The sequence below is a fragment of the Wyeomyia smithii genome, chromosome 2, assembly GCF_029784165.1.
Source record: "Wyeomyia smithii strain HCP4-BCI-WySm-NY-G18 chromosome 2, ASM2978416v1, whole genome shotgun sequence".
NCBI classification, from domain to species: Eukaryota; Metazoa; Arthropoda; class Insecta; order Diptera; family Culicidae; genus Wyeomyia; species Wyeomyia smithii.
In genome coordinates, this window is record NC_073695.1 from 42,384,934 (window position 1) to 42,411,325 (window position 26,392).

Consider the following 26,392-nt stretch of genomic DNA (forward strand, 5'->3'; position numbering starts at 1 on the left):
TAGTGATTAAAATGAAAAGTGGCCCGCTAGTGATGAAAAAAACTTTAGCTGGCTGCTGAACGAGTCCCTTTATAGCCGTATAGAACAATGCGCATTTAGTGCTTTTAAGTGAGTTTTTGAGGATTATACTTTATGAGGAATTTAAAAAGAACTAAGAAGAATCCCTTCCATGGATTAGCAGATTGGTTTAAGAAGAAAATATGCGTTTTTTCCTGTTTCCAATTGTATTTTCATATTGTATGAGATGAATATATGGGCTGAGATGAATAATGGAGCAGTTCCCCCACAAAGTAAACAAAGCAATCCACTTTTCAACCTAGATGCTCCTCTCACGGCGACTTCGAGGCAGACCTCGCACGCGCTGGATGTGTGCTGTCGAAGAAGATGCCAGAGCAGCGGGTGTGAGGGGAGACTGGAGAGGAGCAACCCAGGACCGAGTTTTGTGGAGACGTATTCTGGATTCGGCATAGGATCTCAAGCTCTGTCGTGTAGTTATTTTGTGTAATATCCTTCCGGGTGAGAAAGTTCATACCAGTTTATCATCTCTGGAGAGATATTTCAGATTCCATCGTGGCAAACTGCCTTTTTTGCAAGCTACTCAGATTCACAAGATTCGCTGCTCTCTTCAAGCAAATGCGTTGCTTTGCTCACCAGAGTGAAAGCAGTTGTTTTCTCAGTGAAAGATATTCTCCTACACACTAGTGATTCTCTGGACAGGAATGTCAAGCCTGGAGTTGCGTATAATGGGGTCGAGTGGTTGTCCAATTTATTGAGGATTGCAGCTTATTATACACAGTCGAAACCGGAAGATTTTTGTTTTCAAAATGCTGTTTTTTTTTCAAATTTTTTTTAGGCATTCTTACTCCACAACAAACACGCTCAGCGAGAATATGTATATGAAAGGTATCTATCTCTTCTTTATGCCAGTATATTTTGTTTTGTTTATGCATGCTCAGTTGTGTTCAAAATGGAGTCGAAACAAGGAGCTTTCCGCAAGCGCATTGCACTGTTCGCTATGAACTGTACAACAAAGTTCATGCTAAACCATTTTGAAAGTGAAAATCTTCTGGTTTCTGTTGTGTATGATTTTCTGCAAACCCCAACTCTAATCCACCAGGAAGGTGGTGGAAGACCGACCAGAGTAGTGGACAGAATAGGACTTTTTCCTTTAAGTCAAATCATGGTTCAAGTTTAGTGGTTTGGCTATCAATCGGGAAATGTACCAGAACCAATGTTTGAACTTAATTATGACTTTATTTCTTCCAAAATGCCATACAGATGAAAAGTATGTGTTTTGGCCAGAGAAAAGATCGTAACAGTACGTCGAATATTCACGAACATTTCTGAACAACCATTCGACTCCATTCGTATCCCAAATACGCAACCTAACGAATCTACCTCAGTGTCGTCCAATCGAAGATTTGAGTTCCTCCGGTGCAAATTTAACTGAAGATCAACAATTTGCGACCAGTTGATTGGTATAATCAAGAGATGGATTCCAAAAACGGACTTGCAGGCAGTACAACGCTTTTGTTCCGGCATTATCAGAGAGCTTTGTCGGAAGGCCGTTAACGGGCCTTTCTTACATGTTTGCTATTTTTTGTTAGTTCATAATGAATGTTTCTTCATAAGAAACAAATCCGTTTTTCTTTAAGTTCATCCACCTTTTTTTGACAGCGGTAGAAAAAAATTCTGCTACCACTGTTGCTGTCCTGCATTTGCTGTTGCTGCTGCTAAGAAAGGACTGTCCTAGTCGCTGTCCAGAACTGATATGACTAGTTTAGGCGGTATATTCCCGATTAGCTTAGCCTATAGTTCCGTCGACCGTGCTCGGGAAAGTAGGCATTAACCCTTAAATGCGCAATGTTGTTTTAAAACAACACTACTAAAAACGTTTTAAAATATTCGTATTTTAGTATTTTTTAGAAATATAATTCATTAGAACAGCTCTCTAGAAACGAAGAAAACTTAACAGCTGGAAGTACTGTATTTGAACGTTTTGTTTTTATTTTTGCTGTCAAAATCTCGGAAACGAAAAAAAAACATGGCGAGATTCCCGACTGGTGTTGACTGTCTTTGAAAATATATTTTGAAATAAGGTTAGTGGTTAGTGAAAATGTCTGAATTATCAGTAATTATACTAACAAAAGGTCAATTTTAAAGTTACTGTTAACAAAAGTAATTGTTTCGACTGTATTCTGTGATAAAGTCACAGTGTTGTTTAAAAACAACATGGTAATATTTGCACATTAAAAAGTAAATCTTTCAATTTTTTTATGCATATTGGTTAGTTTTAGAGCAGTAAACCTGTTAAACAAATATTTTATGTTTTTAGATGATTTTTTAACGTCGTGCGCATTCAAGGGTTAAGCTACCTATCAGAGGTCAAGTTCTGCGTTTAAACAAGGCTTGACAATTTTATATAGTACAGTAGCTCGTATAATCTAAAAACAACTTTTCTGCATTTGGGCGGATACACAGAAGATTTTTCAATCGATTGCTTCAAGAACGAAAGGAATCTGTTGAAAACTAACCGACTTATTAGCATTCGAATTTGGATATATTTTTTACTTCTTCCGTTTCTAGATTTTCATTCATCATTCCACGTTGCTCTACGTTAGAGCCAAATGTGAGATGGTCGTTGATAGGAGGTGTGCACACTTGAGGTGGAATGACCCATATAACTTAATGTTATTTCCGTTTTTCAGAATCGTTTGAGATTGAGTGAAAGTTTTTTTAAATAACTTTAGAACTATATCAAATTGGTTTCAGAGTTATCAATCTTTCTGGAATCAATTTATAATCATTTAGGAATCATTATGTTATCATTTTAGAATTATTTTAGAAACGTTTTAGAAACGTTTTAGAAACGTTTTTGAATCATATACCTAAGAGTATTTCGACAAACCTGGCCACGTGGCATTGTGTTCCGGGAGTTCGACTGCACTAATGCAAAAAACCTCTGGGCACCACAAATTGCAGAAAAGACACCAAATGCTCCCCGCATAGAGGTAACCCCAACAAGCGATCTCTTGCCCCCCAGCACGAAAGTAGGCTCTTCGCAAATGGAAACCTCGTAGACACGAAGACCAACGCATCAATCGATTTTTCACCAGCTACTATATAGCATTGTGGAATCCTGCGAACCCCCCACCGCAGTCGAGCCACTGCCGCCAGCGCTCAACAGTCGTCCCGGTCCTGCGTGTGGTAGCGGGGAACGGGGCTTCCAAAGTGTTAGTCACAGCAAGTACTCTTCCGTTTCTTCCGCATGCACTACTGATCCGCTTCCACGCTTCCAGATCACAGAGTACCACCGTAAAAAATTATCTGACTGTGTACTACCAGAACGTGCGAGGCTTACGTACCAAAACAAAAGAGCTGAGACTGTTGCTTTCCAGTTGTGACTACGATGTTTTATTCTTTACTGAAACCTGGCTCCGACCTGACATCATTGATTTGGAGTTGTTATCCGACTACTCCTTATTTAGATGTAACCGCAGTGAGCTTACCAGTGAGCTAACGCGAGGTGGAGGTGTGCTTATTGCAATCAAAAATAACATCACAAGCACTTCGATCTCACTGCCGAACTGTAGCCATCTTGAGCAGGTTGCTGTTAGGGTCCATCTTCCAAGTCGCTCACTTTACATCTGCTGTATATACTTACGGCCAAATTTCAGTGCTGATGTGTACGCTGCTCACTCTGTAGCGATCGGGGCAATGTCTGATCAGGGGGGGGGGCAATACTGACGTTATAATGGTGCTAGGGGACTACAACCTCCCACACCTAAGATGGCAATGTGACGCGGATCTGAACGGTTATTTGCCCAGTAATGCATCGTCTGAACAAGAGATAGCACTTACTGAACCACTATTCGCCTATGGTTTAGTGTATTTAAACAATCTCACAAATTTGAATGGGCGCTGGCTGGACTGGCTCTTCAGTAACATGCCGGATGAAGTCAAAGTAGACGAGCCCCCACACCCGCTGCTACCAGTTGATTGTCATCACAGACCATTCGTTGTATTGCTTGATGTTCGCTGCGATGTGTTAAATGTTTCGGATCGACTAACCGAAGTGGAGCTAAATTTAAGGCGGTGCGATTTTGATGTGCAGAATAATACCCTTGCCTCTATCGACTGGCAACAGCATCTGGTTAACGAATCCGTCGATTTTGATATGTCTACTTTCTATGATAAACTGTCTGAGGTAATCGACACACATGTTCCGCTTGTACGTCGTGCGCCCCACGCATCAACTCGCAGGTCTTGGTGGACTCCCGAACTTCGCCACTCAAGGAACATGCTTCGGAAATGAGAAAAAGCTTCTTCAAGTCGAAAACCAAAGAAAACCGCAAAGTGCTTCGGAATATGGAAGCTACGTATAAGAATCTTCTTGCTGATATTCACAGGGCGTATTTGCAAAATGTACAACAAAACCTACGGCAAAATCCGGCCTCTTTCTGGAAATATGTAAAGTCACTGAAGGTTGGCCCCAGAATACCGGCTGATGAAGCTGCTGAATTATTTTCCGACTTCTTTCAAAGTGTCTATAGTACAACGTCCCCTCTGATATGTCCCGAATGCTTACAGAGTGTAAATTCGTATGACATAAGTCTACCAGAAATAAGGTTTTCGATTGGAGAGGTTCGAAAAGCACTGGAAAATGTCTACACCACAGAAGGCGCTGGAGTGGACGGGCTTCCGCCACTATTTATCAAAAATTGCGCGGCATCACTGGCTCATCCTGTTTCATGCCTCTTCAACTTATCGCTCTCATCGAAGATCTTTCCAACGGTCTGGAAAACCGCACGAATCGTACCGATTCTCAAAACAGACAATATTCACCACGTCAACAATTATCGTGGCATATCGATACTATGCTCACTTGCGAAGATATTCGAGTCGCTAGTTCATGTTGTGCTACACAAAGTTGCACGACCGTTTATATCAGAATACCAACACGGGTTTGTGCAACAAAGGTTCACAACCTCCAACCTGAAGTAGTATACAAACGCACTTTTTCCAGAAATTGAGAACAGAAAAGAAGTCGATGCTGTCTACGTCGATTTATCTAAGGCTTTTGATGTTGTGCCTCATGATTATGCCATCGAAAAACTCAAACGTATGGGGTTTCCAGAGCACGTCACCGGATGGTTACACTCATACCTCACTAACTGTAAAGCCTCAGTCTGCGTGAACTCCGTGTGTTCCAAAGAGTTCACTCTCACGTCTGGAGTCCCACAGGGAAGCGTACTGGGTCCGCTTATATTTGTCTTGTTTGTAAACGACATATGCACTAGACTGAAGTCCCAGAAGCAGATGTTTGCTGATGACCTCAAATTCTATAGAGTAGTATAGAGGATACAAAAGCAGTTCATTCGGTATGCTTTGCGCCAACTACCGTGGAATGATCCAGTAAACTTACCCGACTACACCACGCGTTGCATGCTTCTTAACTTAGAAACTCGCGCAGCCCGTCGAATCAAGCTGCAGAGAATGTTTGTTTTCGACATAATAAAAAATGTTATCGACTGTTCAGAACTTTTACAGCATATCAATTTTAATGTCCCCCCGCGAGCCCTCCAAAGTTATCCCACGATTAATTTACCGTTCCGCAGAATTAGTTACGGACGTGATAGTGCATATAATGCATGTCTGAAGGCATATAATGATGTCAGTGACCTCCATGAATTGGGTATGACGAAAACGGCTTTTAAAAATAGAATTAGAAATTAAAATAAGCTAAAATTAGTCTGTACGTAGCAAACTACGTGTTTTTCACAGGTGAAGGAACTTTATAGACTTAGGAGTCATTTTTTAAAAAGGTGTATGCATTTTGACATAGGTTATCATTTCAAAACATTCAAAGCATGAGCTATAGAAATCTTTGATTGTACAGAATAACTGTCTGAGAGAGAATTGTAGAGAACGAATGTAAGCTTGTAAAAAATTGTTACGCTGAAAAAAAAAATTAAGCGTGGAAATTTTTAAATGGACACGAAGTTTGGAGTTACAAAATAAGAGTTAATTTTTTCTTAGTATTTTTTTTAAGAAACCTGTACTTTAATTATTTTCGTCCTTGGATTCATGCAAATTAATCTTCGTGAATGTGAACACAACCATAACTTCTGAATTGTTCATTCATTCCCTTTGCTGTCATAGAATGATTTATGTTATATTTACCGTATTTTTCAGTAAACTTTTTTTTTGCTGCTATAGAACCACAAATAGCTCTCAAAGCAGCGTGCTTGCATAGAAAACTGAAAATTGCCAAACTTGAGTCCAAAGTACCTTAAAAACGGCTGCATTTTGAGATTTTCGAATGCATTAAAAAGAAAACCCTTTGCCAAAATGCATACGCCCTTTCAGGATATTAGTCTTGAGTCTAACAATTTCCTCTGTCTGTGAAAAATTCGCAGTTTGCTAAGCCAAATACGTGTGCAAAGTTTCATTGAAATCAAAAATGGTTGTATTTGACCATAAGTCATTTTGGCGTTTGTCCTATAACAAGTATAACTTTAAACTACTTTTCCGATGAAAATGATGTCAAAAGAAAAGTGTCAGCAAATCAAATGTATCTCTATATTGTCCTTGCAGACATGCACCAATTATTATCTGAAATATGTCTTTGAACCTGGCAACGAGTTTCTTATGGAGTGTTTCCCGATTTGTTTTGTATTATTGAGGTTTAACAGATATTATAGCTGCATAACATATATATAGCTGCAGTTTTGCACACCTAGCTTTTTTTAACGGCCAATGGATTTTCTGCAACTATTCTTCGACTCCAATTCCATACCAATTATAACTCTTTCATACAAATTGGTTTTGACGTAGAACTACGTTTTACTTTAGCATACCACACAGGGATGCAAACTGAAAAACTGGTACGAAATTTGTCCCTTTTCAAATGCTTATAGGACGGTTGGTTTTCAACCGATTTTCATCATTTTTGCAGCAATCGATTGGAAAATTCTACACGCATCTGCCCAAATGCAGAAAAATGTTGTTTGAATCTACGAACTATTGCACTATTGAAAATTGTCAAGCTTTGTTGAAATAAAAATAACGTCCTCTGATTGGTCGCTTGCTTGCTGTGTGTGTATGATATCGTATCATGTGTGTATGTGTGTATGATATGGTATGATGTGTGTATGGTATAATGATATGGTATGATGTGTGTGTGTCTATGATATGGTATGATTTGTGTGTGTGTGCTGTGTATGGTTTTTAACTCGGCACGATCTGCTAACTGCTAAATCCGGTTCACGAAATTTACAACCCTTCATTAGTAGACATTATAACTCATTATCCAAGTAAAAATATTGGTTTTATCAAAATTTTTTAGCGCACAATACAGCCAAAAAAGCGCTATAAAACTTTGATAAAAACAGTTGTGTTACTAGGGTAATGAAACACTGAATGCATTTGTTAATAGTGTACGTAGTTCTACGTCATTTATGCGGTCGTGTCTTGGATACAACCTCCTACTTTTTTTTCTTGGGATTGCTGGAAAACTCTAAGTGTAAGAACTTGAGTTTAATGATCAACACTAAAACTGCAAGCAGCAGACTTTCTCAAGCACCAACAAAAGAAAACAGTATTGAGATGAAGAAATCTTAAAACATTTACCAAGTGTTTTCACAGTATATCTGCAAACTATTTCAACGCAACAAAAGAGATTTGTTTCAATAATTGAGACACTATTATATAATCCCAGCTCGTTGTGCACCAAATACTTATGTTTTCAGCAATGAGCAAATCGTGGTGAAAAACGCCACAAGAAAAACAAGAAAAAAGTATGTTTCAAGATTTTTCAACATGCAAACGACCGGCTGGCTAGCTGGCTGGATAGAAAATTAAAAGAAAAAAAAAACATCCCAGTTTGAATGCAGTCCACGCCATTCACGCTTAAATTTTTTCGAGCTCAAACATATTCAAGTGCGCGACACTCAGCTTGAAAAAAAAAAAAACCGTCGTTCGTGGTCGTAGAGAGTAGGAAACATTCACCAAGCAGTAAGGGTCTTAATAGATTAGAGTTTACGTTGGTGGGATTTTAATGAGCTTACCCTCTGAATCGGGATGATTCGTTCTCGCGGCTGGTGCGGCTGTTGTTGTTGTTGTGGATGTTGCTGCTGTTGCGGATGGGGATGATGCTGTTGAAAAGCCGGTTGCTGCTGTTGGAACTGGGGAGATGGTTGCTGATAGTACTGCTGTTGGGGCGGTTGGGAGGGGGACCTGTTCTGTACCGAATACTGCTGCTGCTGCTGTTGGTAGTCGTCACCACTTTCCGCTGGTGGTGGCCAGGCAACGCGCTTCAAACCTGCAATGATACGGGATAGAAAGCAAGAAAATTGTCAAATGGATTTTTTTATTCTTCCTCGACATTCAGACGACAACGATAGAAGGAATGTGATATTCAGCGGTCGTGAGCGGATCGTCGTTTGCTAACCGGAGTTAAGCTGTTTGCAGAGACATTAAATGCACTGGCTGATGCGAGCTTCATCGCATTCAGATTCTAGTGCGCTATTATTTTTGTATGAAACGTGAATATCGGTGGAGAGTTTTCTGTCTGGTACCGCGCGGGAGTTTAGTGGTTCGGAACGACGCTAGTGTTCTTCACTTTTCAATACGAAATATCTTGGTTTTTTTTTCAAACATCCACATTTAATGGCTTGGCAACCGAAGTGGACTAGCTGCTGTTTCTATTGATTTTTAACTAACGTAATATCGGTTCATGCAGATGCTTTAAGCATGCAAATGTGTTTTTTATTGTTTCTAGATTTGGAGACCTTCACATTTCTAAACATTTTTACAGAACAGATAAGGTTAAAACCGTTTATAAAGTGTAATATTAATAAGTTTAAAAGATTTGGATGCCCAAATTTCAAATGAAAACTTCGAAACCTCGGCGTGAGTTAACTTTATAATCATCCTTCTCAAGAATTATAACATTCCCAGTTACTCGACTAATAATTGAATTTTAATGACAGCTAAAGTTTAATCATTTACTGAACTTGAGTAATAACCGGTTGCTATTTTGGTTTCTTCAATTATTATTTACTCTCCGTTCCGAAAAACACAAAAAACCATGTCCACCAGCACAAAAGGTTAAATTGTACGGTAGCGATAATTTCATTTGCTTTTACATTTTTTGGTGTTTTCTCCAGCTGCTCACGTACAGGAAACCGGGAGGGAGCGGGCATGAAAAGTTTTTTTCTCCTCAAAAATGGAAAGGGAAACGTCCAGAACGGGTTCAGCCTGACCGGGATATTTAATTTGTTGGCGAAGTATTTCTGTGTTACTCGACACGGAATGGAATTGCGTTGAAACTGAATCAAGTATGACCATGAATGGAACGATAAATTAAAAACCGTTTGGGTTTTTTTTTCAGAATAGCAAAAATCTCCACTAAATGACAGTGCATGTTTTGGGACTTAATTCTGACCGAATTGGGAATCAAAAAACTACATTGTCGCTGGAATGTGTTCAAATTGGATCGAAAAACAGCATTCCGGGCTGTCCCGGATAGGTAATCACACATCTCCAATTCGGTGGCGGTAACAGAAAGCGAAAAAAAAGTAATTCGATTTGGTTGATATGCTCATTCGAACAATTTGTGCCGTTTGGTTAATTTATTTATTCCGTTCAAATGGATTTCGATTTATTTTGATTCCCTGATCCCATTTTACGGCTTCTGCTAGCCGGTCAGCACCGAAACCGGCTGCCCTGAGTAATGGTTTGTGAAGTCAAATGGAACTAATTTTTGCGCTGATTGGTTGACATTCACACCTTTTTCTTCCCACGATGTAATTTTGGCTGGAAAATTGCCGGATGCACCAACCACGAATCGATTGATTTTCACTAGGCGAACAAACTTCACACTTTTGATACTCGCACCTAATGATGATACAATTTCTTTTTCTCCCGAACAAGGAAATTGCTAACTGGGAGAAATTAACCGTCCGAAAATTCACAATTTTACGATTTCGCGACCTCGCTGACACTTCACTTCACGCGGCTAAGGCCTGGTGTATGTGCATAAAACGCGAATCTTGGCACTGAACTGAGGGCACCACTTTCGGGATATGCACGGAAAAACTGTCGGTGTTTTTCCTCCGCACCTCGAGACTCGACTTGCTCAGGTGTGGCGTGGTCTACTTTTTCCCGTCCGCTGGCATTTCGGGTTGTCTCCGAGACCGTGTGTTGCGTTGTGTGTAGTTGTTGCTCTCGCGCGCTTGTTCTGCGTTATTTTCGCCGACTGGGACAGCAGAAGCGAGAAATGTGTGGCAACAGGAGCCGGTACGAAGCCGCACGGAGCGCGGTGACTCATACGGGAGATTTTTGATGAAACGCTACTAGTAAACGATTTTATCAAAATGCTATTTTTAGGCGAATTTTGTGGCGGATTCTATTTTGAAACCGGGAATAACACTAGACTTTCCTTTTGATGACCAGGTAGGGAGGAAAGACGCGTTCGGCCTTCGCAGATTTCTTTTTGTGGCATCTCTTTTGCAATTTAATTTGGAAAAGATGAAAATCACTGCTTGCCCTGGTATAACGAATTATGGAGAACTATAAAACACACATGTACATGTCTATAAAAAGTAGGGTAGATAAAAATATTTTAAGCCTTTCCAACTGTATTGTCGACTTTTTATTCTGCGAGCATTTTTCAGTAAAATATGTCGTTTCGAAAAGGTGTTTATCAGGTTAGAATGACCTGGAATATAATCAGAGGCTTATGAGTTCGGTTTATTTTTGCGCAGTCTAAAATGCTATCAAATACTTTTGCCACTGCTGCATTCTACGTTTATCTCAACTTCAAATATAAAACTCTGCCTGATTGTTACTTGCTTAATTTTACTTCCCTTTAAGCATGGCTAACGAATGTTTTGCGCCACTAAATCGTACACAGAATTGTTATCGGTATAAAATCTTCTAAAAGGTCTTCCATTACTTGCCTTGGAAATCTATTCATGTATAATTCCAGATACACGAGGTTGTTATAAATAACTGCTATAAAAAGTATAACTTTGGAAAGTAAAAAACCTCATTCTAGTGGTTTATTTCAGCTCCTAAAATTTGAAATAGAATAGATAATAAAAATACAATCGAACTACCATCCACTTTGTTTAAGAATTTTCTAGGTTTCTCTATACGTTTTAATTTTACCTTTTTATTGGTCACGACGAATGATGTTGGTCAAACAAGTCAGCCGTCAGAATCTTGGCTTTACGAAACCATTGGAGTCAATAGGATCAAAGGGCTAGCCAAGGATGGTTAAAATCGTATCAGAGAATAATAATACGCATAATACGCGATGTTTTGTATCGTCTCACGAGAAGAAAACCTATGTGACAAATAAATTGCCGCAAGAGCACTTCGTGAAGTTTCTAGCCTGTTAACTGTATGCGAGATTATCGTCGCTCGTTAATACGAACGAAAATCTTTAGTTTGAATCACCTTGTGAGTGAGAGTGTCCCGATAATCGTAAAATTGTATCACATACCAAAAACTCAGAGAGGGAAAAAACTGCAAGCGTTAGACCAACTAATAGGCAGCATAAAACAGGGATACCAGATTTACAGAATTGTCTTTGGCCAAGGTTCTAACTTAGAACCGACTGAAAGACGAAGTTGACTCTCACGCTGAAAAAGATCGAATGTTTATCGCCGATTTAATCGCCGATCACCATCATTGGGGCTAGCCCAGCAATTGTCCCGTATCCTCAGGACGTCTGTATCGAATAAACATAAGGTCGAACTCTGAAACGGAATGCAGCACCTTGGATTTCTTCTTACATGTTTTATACTTATTTGGATATTACGATATAAAAACAAACAAAGCCTTTGTGCTACATTCCGTATCGGAACTCGACCTTCTGTTTATTATACACAAACTTCGCAGCCAACTGTTAAGTGTACAGGACAATTGCGGGGCTAGTGCTATGATCCTACTGACACTTACAGTCTCTCCCGAGCCGAGACTCGAATCTACGACGACTGGCTTGTTAAGCCAGCGTCGTACCTCGAGATCAGCTGGTAGAGATGAATATTACAATATATATTATTCTAATTCCTTAAATAATCTGAAAATTCTATGTTATTTTATGAATATACAAACATGTTTTACTTTGGCAGATCACATCACATATCCTTTTTTTTTTTACTATTATCATGCCCAAAAACGTTATGGTTGGTCTTTATTATAGAATTGCAGACACTTATTTTTTGTTTGTTAGCTCTTAGGTTGGAACTTTCTGTAGAAGTGTTGTCCAGAAAGTCGACTTTTCCCAAAATTTTTAATAATTCGTATTTTTTGAGCCACCAAAAATTGTCTTCAAGATGTTGCCGTGAATTGCATTGTATTCAAAGAGTATCTTTAAAAAATTGCTATCAAATATTCGCCATAAAAAAAATTCCATCAAAAAGTTGCAACCAAAAATTGCCATGAAAATTTTTTTATGGAAACATTGCCATCACAAGTTTGCCACCAAAAAATTGTCATCGAAAATTACCATAGAAAATTGGCATAAAAACCAGAAATAAGGCCCACAAAAATTGCAATTATATAATTGCTATAAAAGTCGCCTTAACAAATTGCCATCAAAAATTAACATCAAAAAATTGCAACCCATCGAAAAGTTGTCATCAAAAATTATCATTAGAACATTACCATCGGAAAATTGCCATAGAAAAATTGCCATAAAAAACTGATATCAAGAAATTGGCATAAAAAGTCATACAAAATGCTATAAAAAAAGACTTCAAAAATTGTTAACAAAAAGTTACCAGAAAAAATTGCCATCAAAATATCGCCATGCAAATTGTTGTATTTGCCATGAAAAATCGCTTCACAAAAGCTGCCACCAAAAATTGATAAGTGATAGGAGATAGGTTTTTACGCATCTTTGAGTAACCTGTGTATCAATTGAAAAAAATTTTTTTGTTTGCTTCTGAAAATATTTTTAAATGGGCATAAGAAATGATTAAAATTACTGATAGGTGATGGAAAATGGGTTTTCGCTCATATTTGAACAACCATTAACATTCTTGCATAAATCAAAAAAAATTTTTTTTTGCTTCGATATAACGTAACTCGATATAGCGTAACGAAAATAAAAATAAAGTTGCCTTATATCGAGGTATGACTGTAATTGCTATAAAAATCGCCTTAACAAATTGCCATCAAAAAATTGCAACCGAATAGTTGCCATTGAAAATCGCCATCGAAAAGTTGTCATCAAAAATTATCATTAGAACATTATCATCGGAAAATTGCAATAGAAAAATTGCCATAAAAAACTGCTATCAAGAAATTGGCATAAAAAGTCATACAAAACGCTGTAAAAAGCCTTCAAAAATTGTCAACAAAAAGTTACCATAAAAAATTGCCATCGAAATATCGCCATGAAAATTGTTGTATTTGCCATGAAAAATCGCTTCACAAAAGCTGCCACCAAGAATTGCCATTGAAAACAAGGCATAAAAATTGTCTTCAAAAAATGTTATCAGAAATTTATCATTAAAACACTACCATCAGAAAATTGTCATTAAAAAAGGTTCATTGAAAATTGCCATTGATTATTTACCATCCAGAAATTGCCATCAACGAATTGCCATAAAAATTGCCAACAAAATCGGCTTAAAAGTTACCATAAAAAAATTGTCACCAAAAGTTGCCATCGAAATATCGCAATTAAGATGTTTCCACCAATAAATGCTATCGGAAAAATATCATTAAAACATTGCCATCAAAAAATTGCCATAAAAAGAGAGCATCAACAAATTGCCATTGAAAAATTATTAAAACATTGCCTTCGAAAAATTGCCACCAACAAATTGGCAAAAAATTACCATCAATAGATGACCATAAAAAATTGACACTAAAAAATTGCCATCGAAATATCGCCATCAAAAAGTTGCTACCAGAAAATTAAAATCTAAAATATATATCATTAAAACATCGCCATAAGAAAAATTGCATTAAAAAATTAGCATTATAAAATTGATATCAATAAGTTGGCATGGAAAACCATAAGAATTGCCATAAAAAAGGCCTTCAAAATTGCACTAAATTGCCATAAAAAATTGCCACCAGAGAATTGCCATCGAAATATCCCATCAAAAAAACTGCCATAAAATATCATTGAAACACTGCCATCAAAAAATTGCCATAAAAATTGCTATCAAAAAGTTACCACCGAAAAATTGTCATAAAAAATTGCTATCAATAAATTATCATTAAAACATTGCCATCGAAAAATTGACACCAAAAAAATTTCCACCAAATTGGCCTAAAAAAGTCATAAAATTTGCCATGAAAAAGGCCTTTGAAAAATTGTTATCAAAAAGTTACCTTTATAAAATCACCATTAAAAAATTGCCATCAAAAAATTGCCATCAAAAAATTGCCACCACAAAATTGCCATAAAAAAGACTATTGAGAATTGCCATAAAAATTGCATAAAAATCACCATAAAAATATTGTCACCAAAAATTCCCATCAAAATATCGCATTTAAGAAGTTGCCACCATAAAATGCTTTTGGAAAAATATCTTTAAAACGTTGCCATCAAAAAATTGTCATAAAAAAATAGCCAATTTCCATTAAAAATTATCATTAAAAAACTAAAAAAAAAACTATTCAGAAATTGGCATAAAAAGCAATAAAAATTGCCATCAACAGGTTACCATAAAAAATTTACACTAAAAAATGCAATCGAAATATCGCCATCAAAAAGTTGCTACCAGAAAATTGCAATCTAAAATATATATCATTAAAACAGATCCATAAGAAATTACCGTAAAAAATCGCCATAAGAAAAATTGCCACCAAAAAATTGGCATCATAAAATTTCCATCAAGAAATTGGCATAAAAAATATAAAAATTGCCATGAAAAAGGCTTTCAAAATTGCCACCAGGAAATTGCCATCGAAATATCCCACCAAAAAGTTGCAGCCATAAAACTACCATGAAAAAATATCATTAAAACATTGCCATAAGAATCGCTATCAAAAAGTTGCCACCGAAAACTTGCCATAAAAAAATTATTGAAAATTTTCATCAAAAAATTTCTACCAAAAAATTGCTATCAGAAAATTGGCCTAAAAAGTCAAAAAATTGCCATGAAAATGACCTGTGAAAATTGTTATCAAAAAGTTACCTTTATAAAATTACCAATTGCCGTCAAAATGTTACCATCAAAAAATTGCCATCGAAATATCGCCATCACAAAGTTGGTACCAAAAAAATCGAAAATATATAAATAAAACATTGATATCGAAAAATCACCACTAAAAAATTGGCATCAAATATTGCTATCAAGAAAAAGACATAAAAATTGCCATAAAAAGGCCTTTAAAATTGCTATTAAAAATGTACCATAACAATATTGCAACCAAAAAAATGCCATCGAAATGTCGCCATAAAAACTGCCATGAAAAATTGCCATAAAAATTGCCATAAAAAACTTGTCATTAAATAATAGCCGAAAAAAGCTGCCATCAAGAAATTTTCACCAGAAAATTGTCATCGAAAAAATATCATTGAAGCGTTGCCATAAAAAAATTGCCATCGTAAAGTTGACATAAAAAACCATAAATATGGCCTCCAAAAATTACTATGAAAAAATTAACCATCAAAAAATTGCCATACAAAAATTTCCATCAAAAATTACCACTGAAAATTTACCATTGAAAAATTGCCATCAACGAATTGTCAGGTTTAAATTGCCATTAAAAATTCCCACCGAAAAATTGTCATCAAGTGCCATTGACAATTTGCCTTAAAAAATTGCCTTAAATATTTGTTTTAAACAGTTGCCATAAAAAATTTGTCACCGAAAATTGCAATTGAAAAATTTTCATCGAAAAATTACCATCGAATAATTGCCATGAATAAATTGCCATAAAAAAATTGCCACATAGAAATTGGCATAAAATTGCCATAAAAATAGCCTTTAAAAATTGCCAGCAAAATGTTATCATCAAAAACTTGGCCAAAAAGCTGCCGTCACAAAATCGCCATTAAAGATGTCTAAAAATGGCCAACATCGATTTTGAAATTGTTGGTGTCAAATTAAAAGTAAATCGTGGCCTTTTAGGAAGAAATAACAAAGTGTATTTCGAATACCTAACAATACCAACACAAACCCTCATTTACCGAGAACTCTTTCATCCCTGAATATCAAATTTAACGAAGGTTATTTTACTTTTATTTTGGAAATAAGTAGATTTTTTTTAATTCATTTTCACTATGCTGTCTTATAAAATCACCATGCGTCTCCATTAAATGGTTACTGCAACGCAGGATGGAGATGGATAAGTATGTACCGCCATCAGATTTCGACATTTGGAGAGAAATAAACTAATGAGTCTGAAATTAATTTTTGTTACGTCCCGATCCACAATAAAAATAGAAGGTTGCATACAAGACTCGACCACATAATTGTCGTAGAATAATGATTTAGAGCTTGTAAAGCTGCTATTGAACTGATTTCGGTCGAACTACAGCTCAATAAGCTGTTATATAACAAAATTGCTCGCTGGGTTGGTACCAACAATTTTTTCGTTGAGCGTGTTTTATCAATGAGTCATAAAGCTTACTATTATTTGTTTAAATCAAGCAACTCTTCATTGAAAAGCCGACATGGATTTTTGTTTGTGCAACTGGAAATTGTTGAACGACGCAACTGATGTAAATTTCTCAACAGCTCAATTTGTGAACGAACATCACGAATAAACGCTTATATATTATTAATGCGCCTTTTGGTTGGCAATCTATGAAAAATTTATGTTTTATTCTGTCTACATCCAGGAAAAAAATGTTTACATTACATGTGAATGCCAGTATCTCAGCCCCCAGATAAGATATTAAGGATCTTTTTTATGTAAACTTTCGTCATAAATCCCGCTTTCTAGTAATAATTTCAGTTTCTGACTGAAATTTTATTTGGATGTGTTTTAAAGATTTTTTTTTCTAAAAACTATGGGAAAAATTAATTTTTTTGCTCTTGCTTGCTTTGGGTTCTGTGAGTCAAATAACTAAACGCGATGCTGAACCAAACCATGTTAAATATTCAAATTTAACCCCACAAAAAAAAACTTTGGAAAAATGTGGGAATCGAACACAATTGCAAAAAGTGCAAAAGACTGGTTTTATCATATATAATCAATCATATATACATACACACAATGTCCAAAACCGTGTTACTATGAAGATATCTCGTTCCGCTGAAGGAAAAGTACGCAAAACTACGAAAATGTTTAACGCTCTTCCTCAAAATTGTGACGAGTTGGACGAGTAACTCTCCCGATATTTTATAGTACTAACCTGAAGCTTCAAAATGGCGGTGAGTGTGTACTTCCGGGCGTCCCCCTTTTTTTCTAATCCACAGTTAAAAATAGGGTAAATTATTGTTAATATTGCTTTTATCTTTTAAACCAAAAGGAATTTAAGCATAGTAACTTCATGGAATTTTTGAAGCATGATGAGGCCTAAAACTCTCTAGAACAGTGTGTTTATAAAAAAAAATCAAACCAAAAAGTTAGGAGCAAAAAACATATTTTACGGACATAGTCATACGAAACCTAAGTTATTTCAAAATCTACAGTATATAGAACAAAAGTCTTGTTGGCAAAGTTGTTTGTAATGAAATTATCTACAACTTTGCCGAAGACAACTTTTAGATTATAAAAAAGGGTTGGACCGCGCTGCGCATTGTTTTTAGATATAAAGACGAACGTTGCGCGCGAAGTACATATGTTTTTCGTCAACTGCTCAACCGTCAACATCGTTAAGATGGCATCAAGAACAAGCGGCAGAGCGGCCAAGCTTAAACTTACATACTTTTGCTGCTATGGAATGCTGTAACCAAAGGAGCGTGTATTGCGGCAAAAAAAGTCATAAAAATTGCCATAATAAGCTGCGCTGCGCCGGGTACGCTTGATACTGGTCTATCCGGTTTTCAGTAAATCATCCTTTCGCCTCAGTGATAGGATGAACAATAAAGACTTAATTGTTGCATGCTAGCTTTTACATGTGACTAATGACAATTATAATTTCAGTGGGAGTGTTGTTGTGCACCCGAGCGAACAAACAACAAATCATTTACAAAGTCAAATCACTTGTATGCTTTAGTGTCAAAAAATTGTTTCTGTGTGTTACTATTGTACGAAATATTATTAGTTTCCTACAATCTATTCTTAAGTAGGTGTTCTATAAAACCAAAAAAGCAGTCACCGTCACACTGTGGTCCAGAAATGAAAAACCTAAATTAATCCACCTAGCGGTCAGACTCAGCCTTTCTCATTCAAACTTATTATTTGTAAAAATAGATTTACATGAATGCCTAAATCCAATAAATGTTTATCCACTCTTTGGGTTCTAAAATATTGATGTTGTAATTAAAGTATAAAATATGAAATTTGACGTAATGTTAGTACTTAAGAAATAGCGAAATAAAAGCAATGACTCTTAATTTCGAACAATTTAATCACGAGCGATGCCGGGAACGTTCAGATAGTACGATACCACATTTAAATCATGTTGAGGCCATATATATTGATCGAAGCAGGTAAAGTGTTGAATAGTCTCTGAATTTCTGTTCTTTCTAAAACTTTTAAACAGCATATCAAATTGTTATGAAGTTTGTTATTTGTAAGTTTGAGAGATGACTCATTTGTATGACACTAGTTATGTTCAAATAAGTCGTGTAGTACTTGAGATAATAGACTTTCGTTGTTTTACAAATTAAAACATAACGCTCGCTTAAGCTTGATTACAATCAAATGAAAAGGTAACGTATGGGGCAGCCAAACTTTGAAACCACGTGTTCAATCATAAAACATCAGTTAACCCTTAACTAGCCCGTTCATCTGATATCAATATTGTTCAAATCGGTTGTGTAGTTTCTAAGATAATGAAGTTTCGTGATTTTCACATTTCGATACATTACAGACGAAGTTACAGTCCGATTACTGCAAAATTCAATAGGGTGTTATGAGGTAGGTAGACCTTTCATTTGATACTAATTCTGTGGAAATCGGGTCAACCATCTCTGAGAAATATGAGTGAGTCCAAGTAAGTTGTCTTGGAATATGTTTCTTTTCATAGCTGGATTTCACATTTTTAAACATAACAGGCAAAGTAATAATCCGTTTGAAAAAAAAAATCATTAGGGTCTTATGGGGCAACAAGACCGTTCATATGACACTAATTTTATAAAAATCGGGCCAGCCATCTCTGAGAAACATGAGTGAGATTAAATAGTCTCCAGAACACGTTTCTTTCCATAACTCCTGAACCACATGTTCAATCTTCATAAAATTCAAAAGTTAAGGGTTTTTATGGTAGCCTGTTCATTTGAAACTAATTTTAATCAAATCAGATGTGTGGTTTCTGAGATATTGATGTTTCGTGATTTTTACACTTTGATACATAACCTCTAAACTAGAAATAAGATTACAATAAAATTCAATAGGGTCTTATAGGGCAACTAGACCTTTCATTTGCAATTAATTTCATTGAAATCTGTTCGGTCAGACCATCTCTGTGAATAGTGAGTGCGAAAAAAGGTGCACATACACACGTACACACCCACACACAAACATATACACCTATACATGCTTATATGCAGAAAATGCTCGATTCGTCTAACTGAGTCGAGTAGTATATGACATTCGGCCATTTGGATCACTTTTCTACCTTTTAATTAGCCAGTGATCGTTAGGAGGAAGTCAATATGTTAACTTTCATTATGTGATTTCACATTTTCATGACAACGGACAAAATTACAATCCGATTGCAATGAAATTCAATAGCAACCTATGGGGCAACTAGACCTTTCATTTGACACTAATTTTGTGAAAATCGGTTCAGCCATCTCTGAGAAAAATGAGTGAGTTTAAACAACCTCAGGATAACTTTTCTTTACACAACTTTTGAACCATATGTTCAATCATTACGAAATTCAAAAGTTAAGGGTTCTGGAGACAGCCCGATCATTTGAAACCAATTTTATTAAAATCGGTTGTGTGGTTTCTGAGATATTGATGTTTCGTGATTTTTACATTTTGATACATAACCTCTAAACTAAAAATCCGATTACAATGAAATTCAATAGCAACCTATGGCGCAACTAGACCTTTCATTTGCAATTAATTTTGTGAAAATCGGTCCAGCCATCTCTAAGAAAAGTGAGTGAGAAAAATAAGTTGCACATACATACACACACACACACACACACACACACACACATACACACATACATACATACATACAGAAAATGCTCAGTTCGTCGAAAGGGGTCGAGTGGTATATGACATTCGGCCATTGGGACCACTTTTATACCTCTGGTTTTTCCAGTGATTGCTATACCTTTCTAGAAGAAAGGCAAAAAGGTGGTCAAAAGTCATTTCCTCTTAAATGTTACAAGCTTTTCCCCCCTATTGGCACCATGAAAGAAAAGTTGTATTAATAAAAAATATAAGACTTTTTAAACTTTAATTTTTATCAGATTTCAAGCAGGAACAGGAGAACATCAATACGCGGGCATACAATTCAGCATCTCTTGTGAAGATGTGCCCTTTTCACATGTTTGGCGAGAAATGTGCTTGTTGACGATGTTCACATGTTTGGCGAGATTTAACGTATGAATACCTATACACGCTCACTCTGGATAACCCAAAACTGAGTCAAAACCCAATCAGTTTCGCTAAAACCGTATGTACTCAAAATTGAGTAGAAGTTGTTTTACTAATTTTTGAGTACCACCGAATGTTGTAAAAATTGAGTAAATATTACCCATATTATACCTGATGCGCGATGCGTAAATGTTACTCATTTTCGACTCAAAAATGAGTACTTTAAGCTTCAATGAGGGAATTTCGGAAAAGTTATCATTATTGACTCAATATTATTATATTTTGCCTTTTTAATGAATTTTATTTTAAAAAAGGCTTATTTCAAGAAATTTACCTTTGTTCGCTGGGACACGGGAGATCTTTGAATTTATTCGCCGTATATCCAACCAACGAGTGCTGGTGAAAAAGAAAAATTGGCATTAGTTGCAGTCAATTATTTCAAATTATGAATTACATACCGATAACAACTAATTTCAAACATTTCTATTTCTTCCTTTTTTCAGACGGTTTGCTTGGTTTTCTGTTTGCTTTTAATTGCAAAAAAAAAAAAACAAAAACAACACGCAAGCACCAGTTACCCAATTTTTAGGAAATTTGCCGTCATGATCAATTTAATTCTACTCATAATTTGACATCTTCGAACAACTGAAAAAAATGATTAAAATTCAACTCAGCCGCTGAGTAGCCCAGAGTGAGCGTGTAGAGCAAAATAATTCGCATAAAACTGCTGCATGGGTTTTTTGCGAGCTAATTCATTGGACACTGAAAAAAATGTCGCACCACCGTCAATCACAAAAGCGCATCACGTGTGAAATTTTTCCACTCCCAATTCCCCCCCTGCAACGGTCAAATTCCCCCCTAGGGGGGAATTCCTCCCCGGTTGAAAACCGCTGTTTTAGAGCAATACTGTCTTCGGGAAAGTTTTAGAGTAAAAAAAGGTCCTTCTTTGGACATTAACAGATCCGTGATTAATCCCCCTACAAATGAGATAAAAAGAATATTGTCTCTAAAAATCAATATTTTTTATCGCCGTCTTTGGCAAAGTTTTCCAAAATAACATATCAAAAAACTTTGCCGAAGACACTAGGTAGCTATTTTTCAATCTTACTGAGCTATCTGATTATGTTCAATGATGTTTAAAAAAAAGTTTTTGCCGTTAAAATTCATGTTTTATACTACAATACGTCTGATATTCTCACTGGACTTTTAGAACAACATCAGACCTTTCTTTTTTATATGTTACAGCAGACTTTATTTTATGATAATTAGGTTTCTATCAATTTTTCCTGCCAAAAAATTTACTTTTGACAAGTATTTTCTTATTTTCTGCCGTTTCCCAACAGATCCCACGGCAAGATTACCACCAATTGAATTTTCCATGTGTCCTGCACACACGACAGTTAAAATTTCTTGCAGAAATTTGCAGAAACCTTTAAAATCATGGAAAAAAAAAACAACTTTGACGTAAGTTCATTTATGTCATGTTGATCAATAGCGGATCTTTGTTGGGAGAAACATAGCAAGCTTTGCATTTTTACGTTTTGATGCATCTTTTGAAGTATTATCAATACATGTAAACAATAACTAATTATTATTGTTGCCTACTAAAGATGAATTATTATATGAAGAAAAAAATAAAGATGAATTATATGAGCGATGCACCTATTCGGGAATATTTGAGCTGAAATTTGAATTTTCAAAAACCACGTGTTTACATGCATCGACTATACTTCAAAAAATGCATCAAAACGTAGAAATGCAAAGCTTGCTATGTTTTTCACAACAAAGATCCGCTATTGAACAACATGACATAAATGAACTTACGTTAAAGTTGTTTTGTTCCATGATTTTATAAGTTTCTGCAAATTTCTGCAATAAATTTTAATTACCGTGTGTGCAGAACACATGGACAATTCAATTGGTGGTAATCTTGCCGTGGGATCTGTTGGAAAACAGCAGAAAATCGAAGATTACTTGTCAAAAGTAAATTTTTTGGCAGGAAAAATTGATAGAAAACCTAATTATCACAAAATAAAGTCTGCTGTAACATATAAAAAATAAAGGTCTGATGTTGTTTTAATAGTTCAGTGAGAATATCAGAGGTATAGTAGTATAAAATATGAATTTTAACGGCAAAAACTTTTTTTTAAAACATCATTGAACATAATCAGATAGCTCAGTAAGTTTGAGAAATAGCTATCTAGTGTCTTCAGCAAAGTTTTTTGTTATGTTATTTTGGAAAACTTTGCCAAAGGCTGCGATAAAAAATATTGATTTTTAGAGAAAATATTCTTTTTATCTCACTTGTAGGGGGATTAATCACGAATCTGTTAATGTCTAAAGAAGGATCATTATTTACTCTAAAACTTTCCCGTAAACAGTATTGCTCTAAAATGTAACGTTTATGAGAAAATGACTTTTGACCACCTTCTTTCATTTCTGGACCACAGTGCGTCATCGATGAAACTTTTTGCCACTTTGTACTGTCGAAGGAAGCCTGTTTGCAACGCTCTCCCCCATCCGTGACCATTATGGAGTCGTCGTGTAATTTGCCCCTCTTATCTAAATCGGTTTTATAATAAATAAATATGTACAATTATTATTGCCCCGGTGCCGGAGGCGGCCAGCGCGAGAAAACTTCGTCGCATCGGAGAAAACTCCGTTCGCCTTGCATGACCACGCCTGACCACGAGTCAATCTTGTTTACGACTTTGGAAAAGCGACTGGCCCTCGGCAATACGACGATAGCGTAAAAATACGAACGCTCACCCGCGCTACGACCAGCAAACGGTGCACGCTCCGGGGAAAATGTTTCCTTCGCAGAAACGAGTTAGAACTCAATTTAGCAGCACTTAAGCAGAAATTATGAATTGTGTATTATGTGTGGTTACAATTTCGTTGACTAGTTTTTCCGTTGTCATCCCGGGGACGGTGCACGGCATGAAACCGGCCAGCGATGATTGAAGTCGAACCGCCCGAAAGTCAGGGGCATTTGACCGAATCCGAAGAAGCGCTCGCTACGAGTTGCAAGACACCACAGGCAATGCACCGCGCTAACACGACACGAAGCCAACGCTATGATTTATCGTCCTCGGAAAGCGAAATTACCATTGTTAATTTGATGACTATTCCCAATATTTTTTGCAGATTTCGTTGTTTTTTGTGCTAGAGACTTCGACCTGACCCTTTGAGCAGCGATCGGTCATCCCGAATAGTTTAGCGCGAGTGTTGGAAAAAAATAATGAGTGTGGCGAAGACTTCCTGCTATTCATGGTTTGCGATTAAGATATCGCAGCAGAAAAAAGTGACCATGAAAAATCGATTCGAGACGAATCTTGCAAAAAATGATTATGATGTTCTTCCATGAGTATTATCAACATCTAACACAACAGAATCCCTCCCCCAGCTTGACTGTAGGTCATTGTTTTGCAACTAAATCCTCGTGAGGGGCCAAAACCTGAGCGTAAAAAATGATAAATTAGCTCCGGCGAACGATAATTTCTCTCTTGACAGCTTCCTTGTTTCGTGGCTAATCCTCGGCTTTCGATACGCGACGCTAGCAAAACACATTTTGGAACTCTGGAAGGTGCGCTTTTGCGTTCCACAAAACCGTACCGGCCCAGAAAAGATGATGAATTCCGATGTGTCTCACTTCTAAATTCTAATGCCTATCCGTATACTTTGCAAGCAAGGTGAATCGCTAGAGAGTTGTTATTTTTAGACAAGCTCTTTAAAATAGGAACGCATTTTCGCCAACACTGGCGTTCCACTTAAATCGAGTGTTTATAATTTGCTCGTACGGCAAAACTGAACTGAAATGCTGTCCGCCGGGAACGACGTTCATCAACATCAGGCGCATTCCCGCGGTAGTGCAACGCTCATAAAGACATAAGGGAAAAGTTTATTTTTAGTTTCGTCAGTAAGGTTCACTAAACTTCTCAGTCTGCTGTTGCTGCCTACTACAATTTTGAATCATTTGGTTTCAATAGAAATGAATCCATTATCGTAAACTTTTCTTCCCCTAGATTAACCTTGAACTTTCGAAGTTCATCCCGTAGATTGAAATCTTCAGCTCACAATAAAATCTGCATCATTCGCATCACATCACAACGATAACTCAAGCCAAACGGTGATATTTTCATTACCAGTAGCAATAACAACATCGGATGAAAATGGACCGCATCCCATAAACAGCTGCTCAAGTTGTGTACCGAGAAGCAGCAAAAAACTTACAAACTGAATGATTAACACACTATGATTCACCTTTCACACGGCCATGACGGTCGGTTTATAATATGTTGCGTGGGAACGGCAACACTTTGCACATTTTCAAGCTCGCCCCACCTGAAGAACATAGTTTATTTTCAAACACCGCTTTTTGAATTCGATCATGCGGACAAGGTCCGACACCGACTGTTTGTCAGTTGTCCCACTTCTCAAAATGGAATTCGAAACGTGTGAAAGAACACAGACACACACACACACACTCCACCAGAAGAGGAGTAGATGAAGTCAGGTCCAATCAAAATTTTCTGGTCTGCTAGCCAGTCCGCATTCCTGATGCGTCTCCACACCGTTGCGATAGTGTGGGCCAGAGGACGGGGAAGACGCGCGGTGCAGTGTCATTAGAAAGCGGCGTCCATTCCTGTGCGATACGAACGACAGTTGTCAACGTTCCGACGAATGATTTACTGCATCTGGCTGTGGCGTGGAGGATCTCTGCTTCAAACCGAAGGAAATGTTGGCGGTGTTTTACTTCAAAATCGCTGTAATCACACTTTGTAATCGAGGTGGAAACATGAAACCGGTAATGATAAAAACTATCACACTCTCAGCTCACTTCTGAAAAAAAATCCAAAGCCGACTTGGAGATTGTTGATTCATGTTTCATTTTGTTAAGTGTAAGTCCATGCCATTATTTCAGGGAGAGAAAAGTGGGATGCTGACCCTAATAAAGTTTTCTTCATAGTCATAAATTAAGGCAGCAAAAATTAATTGCTCCTTCATCCGGCAGTTTTAACGACTTAGCAAGCAACCTGCCGCATTCTTTTCTCGGCAATTATCGACATGGAAAGATCGTCCAAAATGAAAGAAAATTTTCGTTATTAAGAGCATTGAACCATTGCGATTTGAACTGTATTCAATTTGTTCGCCTTTGAATAAGTTGTAATTATATTTATTTTTCTTAACGAGGAATTTTGTTACAGTGATGAATGTTATAGGCCAAAATCATGTTTCTTTTCCTTTATTAGGATGGACAAAGTACTCACACTTATTTTTATAAATATCTCCTTAGTTGGAAACCTATTACAAATACCATTACAAGAATATTACATGTCATCGTTCGAAGCAGTGCTGGAACTTTTAACCGGATATATTCGTGATCCGGTTATCCGAAGCTCGGATCACGGATAGGTAAACGAATACTATCCGGATATCCGTCGGATACCTGCCCAAGTAACACACGTTGTTATTGAGCAGTTGAGATAACTCTTCTAATACAACCGCCAGTTATACATTTCAGTTGACATTACCTTTTCCATGACATCTCTATCACCAGAAAAGCGCAAAAATTAAAGGCTACTAGAACAAGTACTGGTACTATGTGAAGTATTATAAAACTTCATGCAAGCAAGCCAACTTGTTAGACCGAAGCTGTAAAATACATCTCGAGTACCAATACGGTAGAAATACGTTGAAAATAGGTTATTTTTAAGTTGTAATTGCTAACTAATCAAAACAT

At 36.7% G+C, this 26,392-nt stretch overlaps 1 protein-coding gene across 1 annotated transcript in view; it reads right to left on the reverse strand.

Annotated features, from left to right (window-relative positions):
- Positions 1 to 26,392, reverse strand: part of LOC129719578 (uncharacterized) — a 199,323-nt gene that overhangs the window by 112,556 nt on the left and 60,375 nt on the right. Inside the window, exon 4 of the mRNA XM_055670972.1 lies at positions 8,070 to 8,323. Within this exon, the coding sequence (XP_055526947.1) occupies positions 8,070 to 8,323 (254 nt within the window). The remainder of the gene's footprint in view (positions 1 to 8,069; positions 8,324 to 26,392) is intronic.